The sequence below is a fragment of the Pristiophorus japonicus genome, unplaced genomic scaffold (genome assembly GCF_044704955.1).
Source record: "Pristiophorus japonicus isolate sPriJap1 unplaced genomic scaffold, sPriJap1.hap1 HAP1_SCAFFOLD_29, whole genome shotgun sequence".
NCBI lineage: Eukaryota > Metazoa > Chordata > Chondrichthyes > Pristiophoridae > Pristiophorus > Pristiophorus japonicus.
The window spans coordinates 5,174,048-5,189,452 of record NW_027252668.1 but is presented as its reverse complement, the minus strand read 5'-3'; the positions used below and the strand labels follow the sequence as shown (position 1 = coordinate 5,189,452).

Here is a 15,405-nt window from a genome sequence, read left to right as displayed (position 1 = left end):
AATTAATTTTGTATTTTACATATTCTCCTTGCAAGTTCCAAGCTGTTACAATCAGGATTAAATTCGGGTACTATTTCAAACTGTCTAATGGGCGGGAATCAATCCCCACCGATTCTGTAACGGGACACATTCCAACTCAATCTTTGCAAAAATTGGGTTTCACAGATTATCGATCGATCCCCTGCAAAGGCGGGAGTGAGCCCAGAACTGGGAGTCCTTCTGTGAAAAGAGAAGAGAGACAGAGTGTTCAAACTGCCCCGCTTCTGGGTCTGGTCTCTGTAAGAACTCCCATTCTGGGTTGTTACACTGCGGGGAGTGTCGACTGAATAAACGGACTGACCCGCAACAGGAATTGAAAAATAAACTTGAAAAGGGCTTGCGAGAGAGAATGTGTGACTGAAATCTGAGTCTCAGTCCCTAAACAAGCTCTTAATTCGGTAGGCGGTGAAAATGAGCGTGTCTGAGAGCAAAGGGAAACAGCGACCAGGGACCGTGTTTGTAGTTGGCGGAAAATTCCAGCGACGCTAAGGTGGAACCGGACAGTGAAACTGATATCTGAGAATTCAAAACTAAATCTACAACTGGAAGTGTAAAAGTTCTCAAATATACTTGTTCAGGAAATAATTACAGGAAACAGAGTGCAGCTCTTTCAGAGAGGTTGTGGGTGGCTCTTAAAAGAGCCGTTGTGTTTGGGGTTTGATCTGTCAGGACAGCGGGCAGTCTCACTTGGAGCTGGTGTACTTGGTCACCGCCTTTGTCCCTTCGGACACGGCGTGCTTGGCCAGCTCCCCGGGCAGCAGCAGGCGCACGGCGGTCTGGATCTCCCGGGAACTGATGGTGCGGCGCTTGTTGTAATGGGCCAGGCGGGAAGCCTCACCCGCGATGCGCTCGAAAATATCGCTCACAAACGAGTTCATGATGCCCATGGCCTTGGAGGAGATGCCGGTGTCGGGGTGAACCTGCTTCATCACTTTGTAGATGTAGATGGCGTAACTCTCCTTCCTCGACTTTCTGCGCCTCTTGCCGCTCTTCGCTGGGATTTTCTTGATTACTTTCTTGGCGCCTTTCTTGGCGGGACCTGTTTTCTTTTCGTCAGCCATCGTCTCGTTCAGTCGGGCGCAGATTTGGGGAAACTTTGCTCCGAGCCCGCATTATATCGGCAGCCCCACACTCCGCCCACAGCCCTATGCTAATGAGGGATGGGCGAAGGCAATGGTTGTGATTGGCTTGTCAAAACCATTGTTCTGTATCTCTCTGATTGGATGTTTAAAGAGACCAATCAAATTTGTTGCTCGTCACAATCTCAAATTCTTGAATGAGGTCATGTGTTGCAACACCTCCTGATTTATACTCTGTTCTTTGTGTTTCTGTTCTGCTTTCAGGCAAAAATCTTATGAGCAAGGTTCATAAATCTTTTAGTATATATTCAATAATCTGAACAGCAAACTCGCTGCTCTGTTTGTCGATCTGGATTTTTACATGTTCAACAGACATTGACCGGTTTATAACCGAGATTGACTGAGGGTGACTTCTGGTCAGGAAACTCCCAGTTTATCAACCGTCGGGATTTAATATCAAGTAGAGAAATAGTGACCTGGATTTATATAGCGCCTTTCACGACCATCGGACTTCTGAACGTGCTTCGCAGCCAATGAAGTGCTTTTTGAAGTGCAGACACTGTAGTAATGTAGGAACGGCGGCAGAGATTTCACGCACAGCAAGCTCCCATAAACAGCAATGTGGTAATGACCGGATAATCTGTTGTGTTTTATTGATCGAGGGATAAGTATTGGCCAGGACACCGGGGATAACTGACCTGCTCTTCTTCAAAATAGTGGCCGTGGTATATATTACAACCACCTGAGAGAGTGACGGGCCTCGGTTTAACGTCTCTTCCTACAGATGGCACCTCCGACAGTGCAGCACTCCCTCATCACTGCACTGGCATGTCAGCCTAGATTTTTGTGCTCAAGTCCCTGGAGTGGGACTTGAACCCACAACCTTCTGACTCAGAAGCGAGGGTGCTACCAACTGAAGCACAGCTGATAAGATTGTGATCAATAGACCAGTTTCTTCAGAAAGTAACCAGCCCTTTCACAGATAGAGTGCGTGGCTCTGAAAAGAACCGACGTGGTATTAGATTAAATCTTGTCCACTTTACTTGCTCTTGCTGGGGCCAGCATTGGATTTCGTTGTCAGGAGCACCGCGTGGATTTTTGGCTGTTCAGCCATGGTCCTATTGAATTGTGGAGCAGGCTCGAGGTGCCTTATGGCTTTCTCCTATTTCTTACAGCTGTCAGTCTCTGGTATGTCAGTGTTGTTTTTTCTTCAGTTTCTGCAAGGCAAATTTGGGTTTCATTATACATCTGTCAGCTTCGAGTATGTGAGTGTGATTTTCACAGTATCTCACTGTCCCTGGGATGTGTGTGTGGTTTTTATTCTGTACCTGTCAGTTTCTGTTATGCAAATGTGTGTTCTACTCTCTACCTGTAAGTTTCTGTTATGTGAGTGTGGGTTTTATTGTGTATTGTTCAGACTCTGAGGTGTGTATGTGGATTTTATTTTATATGAATGTAACTAATCTTTTTTACAAAGAGAAAGACGAGTAAATGTTATTGAGTGGAATCTGAGTGTCCTTGTACATGAATCACAGAAAGTTAACATGCAGTTACAGCAAACAATTCTGAAGATAAATGGTATGTTAGCCCTTAATGCAAATGGGTTGGAGTAAGGTAGCATTGGTACAATGATATCGAACTGAGATTGGGAGAAATTTGTTCACTCAGAGGGTTGTGAATCACTGGAGTTGAGATTTTAACCTGCATCTGTCAGTTTCTTGTTTGTGAATCGTGATGTTTTCTGTTTTTTTTGTCAGTAATTTGTGGAGATTTACTTCGAGCTGGTGTGCTTGGCTAGCTCCCCGGGTAGTACCAGACTAATGCCCGTCTCGATGTGTGGACACAACCTGCACACTCGAAACTGTTAGAGGTTGCTGCCGTCTCCTGGCTGCAACAAGTGACAATCATTCAGCAGAACCCATTTTAAATTCCAGAGATTGCTCAGAACCAGGTTTATGTTCAGCTTAAACTATTGCAAAGTATTTTATTGGTCCGGCTGAAAACTCCAAACAACCATTAAAAGCAGGTGGAGGCGCTCATCCGATTCTAGTGTGAACAGTGGGGTTAATCACTGGTGTGGGATAGACATTACTGGGCAATCCATTTCAACCAAACGTGCCTTTGCAGAGCCGTCCACTGTGCTGGGGTTAATCATCAAGTGTGGGACAGACACTGCCTCTGTCACTCAGGTTCTGTGTGCTAACGTGGGATTCACTGGTCAGTGTAGGATAGATACTGTATCTGTCACTGTCTGGTACAGTGTGTCAGTGTGAGATTGACTGGGACTATAGTAAAGACACTGTATCTGTCACTGTCTGGTACAGTGTGTCAGTGTGGGATTGACTGGGAGTATAGTAAAGACACGATCTGTTCACTGTCTGGTACAGTGTGTCAGTGTGGGATTGACTGGGTGTATAGTAAAGACACTATCTGTCACTCTCTGAACTGTGTGTCAGTGTGGGATTGGCTGGGAGTATAGTAAAGACACTATCGGTCACTGTCTAGTACAGTGTGTCAGTGTGGGATTGACTGGGTGTATAGTAAAGACACTATCTGTCACTCTCTGCACAGTGTGTCAGTGTGGGATTGGCTGGGAGTATAGTAAAGACACTATCTGTCACTGTCTGGTACAGTGTGTCAGTGTGGGATTGACTGGGAGTATAGTAAAGACACTGTATCTGTCACTGTCTGGTACAGTGTGTCAGTGTGGGATTGACTGGGAGTATAGTAAAGACACTGTATCTGTCACTGTCTAGTACAGTGTGTCAGTGTGGGATTGACTGGGTGTATAGTAAAGACACTATCTGTCACTCTCTGGTACAGTGTGTCAGTGTGGGATTGACTGGGAGTATAGTAAAGACACTGTATCTGTCACTCTCTGGTACAGTGTGTCAGTGTGGGATTGACTGGGAGTATAGTAAAGACACTGTATCTGTCACTCTCTGGTACAGTGTGTCAGTGACTGAGAGTATAGTAAAGACACTATCTGTCACTGTCTGGTACAGTGTGTCAGTGTGGGATTGACTGGGAGTATAGTAAAGACACTATCTGTCACTGTCTGGTACAGTGTGTCAGTGTGGGATTGACCGGCACGTGTAAAAACAGAAAGCGATGCTTTCCCGCTTGATGCGTGTGATGGTGGTAGAGTGGTGAGCACAGCTGCCTTCCAAGCTAGTTGATCTGGGTTCAATTCACGGCCGTAGGATCCAGTCAAATTTTAATCCACGTTCTGTTTGGGATATATAAGTGAGTGTTTTAAACAATACCTGTGAATTTCTCGTTTGTGAATGTGGATTTTAATCTTTACACACATTCTCTGATTATTGTGGGGGGTTTCTATGTTCTGTATTGGAACCGGGTTTGTGGTTATGGACTTTATTCTGTATCAGCCCACCTCTGGTATGTGATGATGACTTTTACTCTATCTGTCAGTGTTTGATATGACGCTGTGTTTTATTCCTGCTCCTATTTTTTATGTTATGTTTATTATGATAGTCGAGTATAAAAGCAAAATACTGTGGATGCTGAAATCAGAAATAAAACCCGAAAATGCTGGAAATTTCAGCGGGTCAGGCAGCATCTGTGGAGAGAGAGAGAGAGTTAACGTTTCAGTTCGATGACAAAGGCTCATCCACCTGAAACATTAACTCTGTTCCTCTCTCCACTGATGCTGCCTGACCCGCTGAGATTTACAGCATTTTCTTTATGATATACCAGTATTAATTTTCCTTTCTACCTGTCAATTGTTGATACAGAGTAGAGGCGAGTACTCTGTATCTATCATTTTCAGCTTTGCGATTGTGGGTTCTAGTCTGTTTCTCTCAGTCTCTGGTACGTGAGCGTGAGTTTCGCTCTGTATCTATCTGTCTCCGGTATGTGCGTGTGGGGTTTACTCTATATCTGGCAGTGTCTGTTATGGGAGTCTGGATTTTATTCTGTACTTGTCATCTTCTGATTTATTAGTCTGGGTCTTATCTATAACTGCCAGTTTGTACCTAATTCAGAGATGGTTTTCCTTTCAATCTGTCAGTCTCTGGTATGGGAGTATGTATCTATCTGTGTGCCTGTCAGTGTCTTGTATGGGAGTATGTATCTATCTGTGTGTCTGTCAGTCTCAGGTATAGGAGTATGTATCTATCTCTGTCCCTGTCCGGTATGGGAGTATGTATCTATCTGTGTGCTGTCAGTCTCTGGTATGGGAGTTTGTATCTATCTCTGTGCCTGTCGGTCGTTGGTATGGGAGTATGTATCCAAATCTGTGTTCGTCAGTCTCTGGTATAGGAGTAGGTATCTATCTCTGTGCCTGTCAGTTTCTGGCATGGGAGTATGTACGATCTGTGCCATTAGTTTCTGGATGGGAGTATGTATATATCTCTGTGCCTATCATTCTCTAGTATGGAAGTATATATCTATATGTGTGCCTATCAGTTTCTGTATGGGAGTATGTATCTATTTCTGTCCCTGTCAGTCTCTGGTACAGGAGTATGTATCGATCAGTGCTGTCCGTGTCTGGTCTGGGAGTATGTAGCTATCTGTGTGCTTTCAGTACCTGGTATGAGAGTATGTATCTAATTCTGTGCAAGTGAGTCTCTGGTATTGGATTGTGTATCTATCTCTGTGCCTGTCAGTCTCTGATGTGGGAGTATGCATCTATCTGTGTGCGTGTCAGTGTCTGGTATGGGAGTATGTATCTATCTCTGTGTTGTCAGTCTCTGGTATTGGAGTATGTATCTATCTGTGTGCCTGTCAGTATCTGGTCTGGGTGTATGTATCTATCTCTGTGCCTGTCAGTCTCTGGTATGGGAGTATGTATCTATCTGTGTGCATGTCAGTGTCTGGTAAGGGAGTATGATTGAGTGTGATTGAGTCTGCCTCCACCACCCTTTCTGGCAGTGCATTCCAGATGTTGACCACTCGCTGTTTAAACATGTTTTTTCTAATGGTGCCTTTGGTTCATTTGTCTATCAGCTTAAATCTGTGTCCTCTGGTTCTCGACCCTTATGCCACTGGGAACAGTTTCCCTCTATCTCTGTCCAGATCCCTAATGATTTTGAACACCTCTATCACATTTTCTCCAAATCTACTCTGCTCCATGGAGAACAACGCCAACTTCTCTAGTCTGTCCATGTGACTGAAGTCCCTGATCCCTGGAATCATTCTCGTTAATCTTTGCTGCACCCTCTCCAAGGCCTTCACATCCTTCCTAAATTGTGGTTCCCAGTTGAGGCCGAACCAGTGTTTTATACAGGTTCATCATATGTTCCACGCTTTTGTACTATATACCTCTATTCATGAAGCTCTGGGTCCCGGAAGCTTTTTTAACCACTTCCTCAACCTGCCCTGCCATGTCCAACAATCTGTGCACATATACCCCCAGGTCTCTGTTCATGCACCCACTTTCGAATTGTACCCTTTCGTTTATATTGCTTCTCCTCGTTCTTTCTACCAAAATGTATCATTCACACGTTTCTGCGTTAAATTTCATCTGCCACGTGTCCGCCCATTCTACCAACCTGCCTATGTCATCCTGAAGTCTATCACTGTGCTCCTCACTGTTCCCTATATTTCCAAGTTTTGTGTCATCTGCAAGTTTTGAAATTGGGCCCTGTACACTCACATCCAAGTCATTAATATGTATCAAGCAAAGCACTGGTCCAATACTGACCCTTGGGGAACATCACTGTGTACCTTCCTCCAGTCCGAAATAAAACCATTCTCACTCCTGTCACTTACCTCATTTCTTATCCATGCTGCCACTGTCCCTTTTATTCCATGGGCTTCAACTTAGGTTTACAAGCAAATATGTGGCACTTTGTCGAATGCCTTTTGGAAATCCATGTACACCACTTCAACTGCATAGTTGTCTCTGGTATGTGGGTGTGAATTTTACTCTGCATCAGTCAGTGTCTGTATTGTGAACATGGATCCTTCTCTCCACCCGTCGGTCTCTGGTATGCTAATATTGGTTTTACTCTGTATTAGTCAGTTTCTGATACAGGAGTGTGGGGTTTCCTTTCTACCTGTCAATTTCTGCTGAGAAGGGTTTACTCTGAATCTCGAAGTGCATGGTGCATGAGTGTGGGTTTCAATCTTCATCTGTATGTCTCTGATATGTGAATGTTTCTCCCCCACTATCTTCAGTTTGTGGTGTGTTAGTTAGGGTTTTACTCTGTTAGTTAGAGTTTTACTCTGTATTGTGCATCTCTGGTATGAAAGTGTGAGTTTCACTCTGAACCTGTCAGTTTCTGGTATATGTGTTGGGTTTTATTTGCACCTTCCAATCTCTGGGATGTGAGCATGTGTTTTACTCCCTGTTTCTGGTATACGAATGTAGGTTACGCACTGTATCTCTCAGTTTCTGGTATTTGAGTGGCGTTTCATTCTGCACCTCTCAGTTTCTGTTATGTGACTCTTACACTGTATTAGCAGTTTCTGGGATGTGATTGTGCTTTTTTTCACTGTGTACCTGTCAGGTTGTGATACCTTAGTCTGAGTTTTGTGCTGTACCTGTACATTTCTGTTATATGAATGAGTAAGGGTTTTAATCAGTACCTGCCAGTGTCTTGTCAGGGAATGTGGATTTTATCTGTACCTGTCAATCTCTGTTACATAAATATGGGTTTTCTGTTCAACCTGTCTGTTTCTACTATGCGAGTGTGGGTTTTAATCAGTACCTGCCAGTTTCCGGACCTGGAGTTGGGATTTTAACCTGCATCTGTCAGTTTCTTGTATGTGAATCGTGGTGTTTTCTGGGTTTTTTGTCAGTAATTTGTGGAAATTTACTTGGAGCTGGTGTGCTTGGACAGCTCCCCGGGTAGTACCAGACTAATGCCCGTCGAGATGTGTGGACACAATCTGCACACTCCTAACTGTTAGAGGTTGCTGCCATCTCCTGGCTGAAAGTGAGTGCTGCAACAAGTGACAATCATTCAGCAGAACCCATTTTAAATTCCAGAGATTGCTCAGAACCATGTTTATGTTCAGCTTAAACTATTGCAAAGTATTTTATTGGTCCGGCTGAAAACTCCAAACAAGCATTAAAAGCAGGTGGAGGCGCTCACCCGATTCTAGTGTGAACAGTGGGGTTAATCACGGAGTGTGGGATAGACATTACTGGACAATCCATTTCAACCAAACGTGCCTTTGCAGAGCCGTGTACTGTGCTGGGGTTAATGATTGAGTGTGGGACAGACATTGTGTCATGTATTTCACCATCTTGCAATGGCTATAAGTATGTAGCTGTAACTCATGCATACTGTACCTGTACCCTTGTAATGCACACCCTGACCACAGGGAGTTAGCTCCTCACCCGGGCTTCTAGGTACAAAAGGGGAGGTCCCACCCAGGATCAACAATCTTAAGTCCTGGGAATAAAGTGAAGGTCACAGAGTGACCGTGTCTGATATATCCATGCCTCGTGCGAGTTTGTAATAAGGTGCAGAGACACTACACACTGCCTCTGTCACTCAGGTACTGTGTGCTAATGTGGGATTCACTGGTCAGTGTAGGATAGATACTGTATCTGTCACTGTCTGGTACAGTGTGTCAGTGTGGGATTGGCTGGGAGTATAGTAAAGACACTATCTGTCACTGTCTGGTACAGTGTGTCAGTGTGGGATTGACTGGGAGGAAAGTAAAGACACTATCTGTCACTCTCTGGTACAGTGTGTCAGTGTGGGATTGACTGGGAGTATAGTAAAGACACTATCTGTCACTCTCTGGTACAGTGTGTCAGTGTGGGATTGACTGGGAGGAAAGTAAAGACACTGTATCTGTCACTCTCTGGTACAGTGTGTCAGTGTGGGATTGACTGGGAGTATAGTAAAGACACTATCTGTCACTCTCTGGTACAGTGTGTCAGTGTGTGATTGATGGGGAGTATAGTAAAGACACTGTATCGGTCACTGTCTGGTACAGTGTGTCAGTGTGGGATTGACTGGGAGTATAGTAAAGACACTATCTGTCACTCTCTGGTACAGTGTGTGATTGACGGGGAGTGTAGTAAAGACACTGTATCTGTCACTCTCTGGTACAGTGTGTCAGTGTGGGATTGACTGGGAGTATAGTAAAGACACTATCTGTCACTCTCTGGTACAGTGTGTCAGTGTGGGATTGACTGGGCGGAAAGTAAAGACACTATCTGTCACAGTGTGTCAGTGTGTGATTGACTGGGGAGTATAGTAAATACACTGTATATGTCACTCTCTGGTACAGTGTGTCAGTGTGGGATTGACGGAGTATAGTAAAGACACTGTATATGTCACTCTCTGGTACAGTGTGTCAGTGTGGGATTGACTGGGAGTATAGTAAAGACACTATCTGTCACTGTCTGGTACAGTGTGTCAGTGTGGGATTGACTGGGAGTATAGTAAAGACACTATCTGTCACTGTCTGGTACAGTGTGTCAGTGTGGGATTGACTGGGAGTATAGTAAAGACACTATCTGTCACTGTCTGGTACAGTGTGTCAGTGTGGGATTGACAGGCACGTGTAAAAACAGAAAGCGATGCTTTCCCGCTTGATGCGTGTGATGGTGGTAGAGTGGTGAGCACAGCTGCCTTCCAAGCTAGTTGATCTGGGTTCAATTCACGGCCATCGGATCCAGTCAAATTTTAATCCACTTTCTGTTTGGGATATATAAGTGAGTGTTTTAATCAATACCTGTGAATTTCTCATTTGTGAGTGTGGATTTTAATCTTTACACACATTCTCTGATTATTGTGGGGGGTTTCTATGTACTGTATTGGAACCGGGTTTGTGATTATGGACTTTATTCTGTATCAGCCCACCTCTGGTATGTGATGATGACTTTTACTCTGTATCTGTCAGTGTTTGATATGACGGTGTGTTTTATTCCGTACCAGTCCTGCTCCTATTTCTTATGTTCTTATGTTTATTATGATAGTCGAGTATAAAAGCAAAATACTGTGGATGCTGGAATCGGAAATAATCAGAAAATGCTGGCAATCTCAGCGGGTCAGGCAGCATCTGTGGAGAGAGAGAGAGAGTTAACGTTTCAGTTCGATGACAAAGGCTCATCCACCTGAAATATTAACTCTGTTCCTCTCTCCACTGATGCTGCCTGACCCGCTGAGATTTACAGCATTTTCTTTGATATATCAGTATTCATTTTCCTTTCAACCTGTCAATTATTGATACAGAATAGAGGGGAGTACTTTGTATCTGTCATTTTCAGCTTTGCGATTGTGGGATTTAGTCTGTTTCTCTCTGGTACGTGAGCGAGAGTGTCGCTCTGTATCTATCGGTCCCTGGTATGTGCGTGTGGACTTTACTCTGTATCTGGCAGTGTCTGTTATGGGAGTCTGGATTTTATTCTGTATTTGTCATCTTCTGATTTATTAGTCTGGGTCTTATCCTATAACTGCCAGTTTCTACCTAATTCAGAGACGGTTTTCCTTTGAATCTGTCAGTCTCTGGTCTGGGAGTATGTATCTATTGGTGATCCTGAAAGTCTCTGGTATGGGAGTATGTATCTATCGGTGTGCCTGTCAGTCTCTGGTATGGGAGTATGTATCTATCGGTGTGTCTGTCAGTGCCTGGTATGGAAGAGAGGTTATTACCCTGTACATGGCAATTACTGGTAAGTGAGGTTGGTCTTTACTCTGTATCTGTCAGTTTTTGGTATGCGAGTGTGGGTTTTATTCTGTATCTGGTGATTTCAAGTAAGTGAGTTAGTAATTTACAATGTATGTGTCATTCGCTGGTTTTATTCTACCAGGCAGTTATTGTATGCAAGAGTCATTTTTATTTTGAATCTGTCAATGTCTGGTATGGGTGTATGTATCTGTCTCTGTGCCTGTCAGTCACTGGTATGGGAGCACGTATATATGTCTGTACCTGTCAGAAGCTGTTATGTAGTATGTATCCACCTCTGTGCCTGTCAGTGTCTGGTATGGGAGCATGTATCTATCTCTGTACCTCTCAGTCTCTCGTATGGGAGTATGTATCTATCTGTGCGCTGTAAGTCGCTGGTGTGGGAGTATGTATCTATCTCGGTACCTGTCAGTTTCTGGTATAGGAGTATGTATCTATCTCTGTGCCTGTCAGTCGCTGGTGTGGGAGTATGTATCTATCTGTGTGCGTGTCAGCCTCAGGTATGAGTGTATGTTTCTATCTGTGCCCTGTCAGTGTCGGGTATGGGAGTATGTATCTATCTCTGTACCTGTCAGTCGCTGGTGTGGGAGTATGTATCTATCTCTGTACCTGTCAGTCGCTGGTGTGGGAGTATGTATCTATCTCTGTACCTGTCAGTCGCTGGTGTGGGAGTATGTATCTATCTGTGTGAGTGTCAGCCTCAGGTATGAGAGTATGTTTCTATCTGTGCCCTGTCAGTGTCGGGTATGGGAGTATGTATCTATCTGTGCCCTGTCAGTGTCTGGTATGGGAGTAAGTATCTATCTGTGTGCCTGTTTGTCTCTGCTATGGGAGTATGGAAATATAGAAAATAGGTGCAGGAGTAGGCCATTCGGACCTTCAAGCCTGCACCGCCATTCAATAAGATCATGGCTGATCATTGCTTCAGTACTCCTTTTCTGCTTTCTCTCTATAGCCCTTGATCCCCTTAAACGTAAGGGCCATATCTAACTCCCTCTTGAATATATCCAATGAACTGGCATCAACAACTCTCTGCGGCAGGGGATTCCACAGGTCAACAACTCTCTGAGTGAAGAAGTTTCTCCTCATCTCACTCCTAAATGGCTTACCCCTTATCCTAAGATTATGTCCCCTGGTTCTGGACTTCCCCAACATCGAGAACATTTTTCCCGCACCTAATCTGTCCAGCCCCGTCAGAATCTTATATGTTTCTATGAGATCACCTCTCATCCTTCTAAACGCCAGTGAATAAAGGCTCAGTTGATCCAGTCTCTCCTCATATGACAGCCCAGCCATCCCTGGAATCAGTCTGGTGAACCTTCGCTGCACTCCCCAATAGCAAGAACATCCTTCCTCAGACTAGGAGACCAAAACCGTGCACAATATTCCAGGTGAGGCCTCACTAAGGCCCTGTACAATTGCAGTAAGACCTCCCTGCTCCTATATTCAAATCCCCTAGCTATGAAGGCCAACATACCATTTGCCTTCTTTACCGCCTGCTGTACCTGCGTGCCCACTTTCAGTGACTGATGAACCATGACATCCAGGTCTCGTTGCACCTCCCCTTTTTCTAGTCTGCCGCCATTCAAATATTGTGCCTTCATGTTTTTGCCCCCAAAATGGATAACCTCACATTTATCCACATTATACTGCATCTGCTATGTAGTTGCCCACTCATCTAATCTGTCCAAGTCACCCTGCAGCCTCTTAGCGTCCTCCTCACAGTTCACACCACCACCCAGTTTAGTCTCATCCGCAAACTTGGAGATATTACACTCTATTCCTTCATCCAAATTGTTAATGTATATTGTAAAGAGCTGAGGTCCCAGCACTGAGCCCTGCGGCACCCCACGAGTAACTGCCTGCCATTCTGAAAAGGACCCGTTTATCCCGACTCTCTGCTTCCTGTCTGCCAACCAGTTCTCTATCCACGTCAGTACATTACCCCCAATACCATACGCTTTGATTTTGTACACCAAACTCTTGTGCGGGACCTTGTCAAAAGCCTTTTGAAAGTCCAAATACACCACATCCACTGGTTCTCCCTTGTCCACTCTACTAGTTACATCCTCAAAAAATTCCACATTCAAAAATTTGTTCACTCAGAGGGTTGTGAATCACTGGAGTTGGGATTTTAACCTGCATCTGCCCGTTTCTTGTATGTCAATCGTGGTGTTTTCTGTTTTTTTGTCAGGAATTTGTGGAGATTTACTTGGAGCTGGTGTGCTTGGCCAGCTCCCCGGGCAGTACCAGACTAATGCCCGTCTAGATGTGTGGACACAACCTGCACACTCCGAACTGTTAGAGGTTGCTGCCATCTCCTGGCTGAAAGCGAGTGCTGCAACAAGTGACAATCATTTAGCAGAACCCATTTTAAATTCCAGAGATTGCTCAGAACCATGTTTATGTTCAGCTTAAACTATTGCAAAGTATTTTATTGGCCCGGCTGAAAACTCCAAACAACCATTAAAAGCAGGTGGAGGCGCTCACCCGATTCTAGTGTGAACAGTGGGGTTAATCACTGAGTGTGGGATAGACATTACTGGGCAATCCATTTCAACCAAACGTTCCTTTGCAGAGCCGTCTACTGTGCTGGGGTTAATCATCGCGTGTGGGACAGACACTGCCTCTGTCACTCAGGTTCTGTGTGCTAACGTGGGATTCACTGGTCAGTGTAGGATAGATACTGTATCTGTCACTGTCTGGTACAGTGTGTCAGTGTGAGATTGACTGGGACTATAGTAAAGACACTGTATCTGTCACTCTCTGGTACAGTGTGTCAGTGTTGGATTGACGGAGTATTGTAAAGACACTGTATCTGTCACAGTCTGGTACAGTGTGTCAGTGTGGGATTGACTGGGAGTATAGTAAAGACACTGTATCTGTCACTCTCTGGTGCAGTGTGTCAGTGTGGGATTGACTGGGGAATATAGTAAAGACACTATATCTGTCACTCTCTGGTACAGTGTGTCAGTGTGGGATTGACAGGCACGTGTAAAAACTTCGCCTTGGCCCGATCCTGTCAGCTTTCCAAATGCGCTGCTATTTCATCCTTAATGATTGATTCCAACATTTTCCCCACCACCGACGTCAGGATAACCAGTCTATAATTCCCTGTTTTCTCTTTCCCTCCTTTTTTAAAAAGTGGTGTTACATTAGCTACCCTCCAGTCTATAGGAATTGATCCAGAGTCAATAGAATGTTGGAAAATGATCACCATGCACCCACTATTTCTAAGGCCACTTCCTTAAGTACTCTGGGATGCAGACGATCAGGTCCCGGGGATTTATTGGCCTTCAATCCCATCAATTTCCCTAACACAATTTCCCGCCCAATAAGGATATCCTTCAGTTCCTTCTTCTCGCTAGCCCCACTATCCCCTAGTACATTCGGAAGATTATTTGTGTCTTCCTTCGTGAAGACAGAACCGAAGTATTTGTTCAATTGATCTGCCATTTCTTTGTTCCTCATTATAAATTCACCTGATTCCGACTGCAAGTAACTTTCTCTGTGCCTGTCAGTTGCTGGTATGGGACTATGTAGCAATCTGTGTGCCTGACAGTGTCGGGTATGGGAGTTTGTATCTAACTCTGTGCCCGTCAGTCTCAGGTATGGGAGTATGCGTCTATCACTGTATCTGTCAGTCTCTGATATGGGACTGCGTAACTATCTCTGCGCTGTCAGTCTCTGGTATGGGAGTACGTATCTGTCTCTGTGCCTACAATCTGTGGTATGGGAGTACGTATCTGTCTCTGTGCCTACACGATCTGGTACGGGAGTACGTATCTGTCTCTGTGCCTACACGATCTTGTACGGGAGTACGTATCTGTCTCTGTGCCTACACGATCTGGTACGGGAGTACGTATCTGTCTCTGTGCCTACACGATCTGGTACGGGAGTACATATCTGTCTCTGTGCCTACACGATCTGGTACGGGAGTACTTATCTGTCTCTGTGCCTGTCAGTGTCAAATGTGGGAGTATGTATCTATCTCTATGCTTGTCAGTGTCTGGTATGGGAGTATGTATCTATCGGTGTGCTGTCAGTCTCTGGTTTGGGAGTATCGCCCCAGAAGAGGCGAGGGCCCAGAGGCAGCATGGGCCAGCCCACACTGCGATATGTGTGCGCACGATGTCCTTGCAGCAGAGGCGGTTTCCAGTCGCCTTGGTTAATCCTTGCCACTAGACCAAGACCTAGCTCTGTCAAGTCCGTGTGGTGGCTGGTGTGTAACGGCCACCACACGATAAAAAAATCCACGCACAGGCATCTTCCACCCTTCAAGATTTAGTTCAGGACCTGGAATATTAGGTCCTTCATTCAAACACCTGTGAACTTTATGGTGTGGAAGCAAGTCATCCTCGACTTGAGGGACTGCCTATGATGATGATGGGAGTATGTACCTATCTCTGTGCCTGTCAGTCTCTGGTATAGGAGTATGTATCTATCTCTGTGCCTGGCAGTCTCTGGTATGGGACTATAGAAACATAGAAAATAGGTGCAGGAGTAGGCCTTTCGGCCCGTCGAGCCTACACCACCATTCAATAAGATCATGGCTGATCCTTCACCTCAGTACCCCTTTCCTGCTTTCTCTCCATACCCCTTGATTCCTTTAGCCGTAAGGGCCATATCTAACTCTCTCTTGAATATATCCAATGAACTGGCATCAACAACT

General features: G+C 44.9%; 1 protein-coding gene across 3 annotated transcripts in view; it reads right to left on the bottom strand.

Moving 5' to 3' along the window:
• Position 1: 1 nt before the first annotated feature.
• Positions 2-15,405, bottom strand: part of LOC139248309 (histone H2B 1.2-like) — a 28,773-nt gene continuing 13,369 nt past the window's right edge. For all 3 annotated transcript variants that reach the window (XM_070872091.1, XM_070872092.1, XM_070872093.1), the window contains one exon: positions 2-2,335. In XM_070872091.1, the coding sequence (XP_070728192.1) occupies positions 723-1,100 (378 nt within the window). In that variant the 5' untranslated portion in view covers positions 1,101-2,335 and the 3' untranslated portion in view covers positions 2-722. The remainder of the gene's footprint in view (positions 2,336-15,405) is intronic.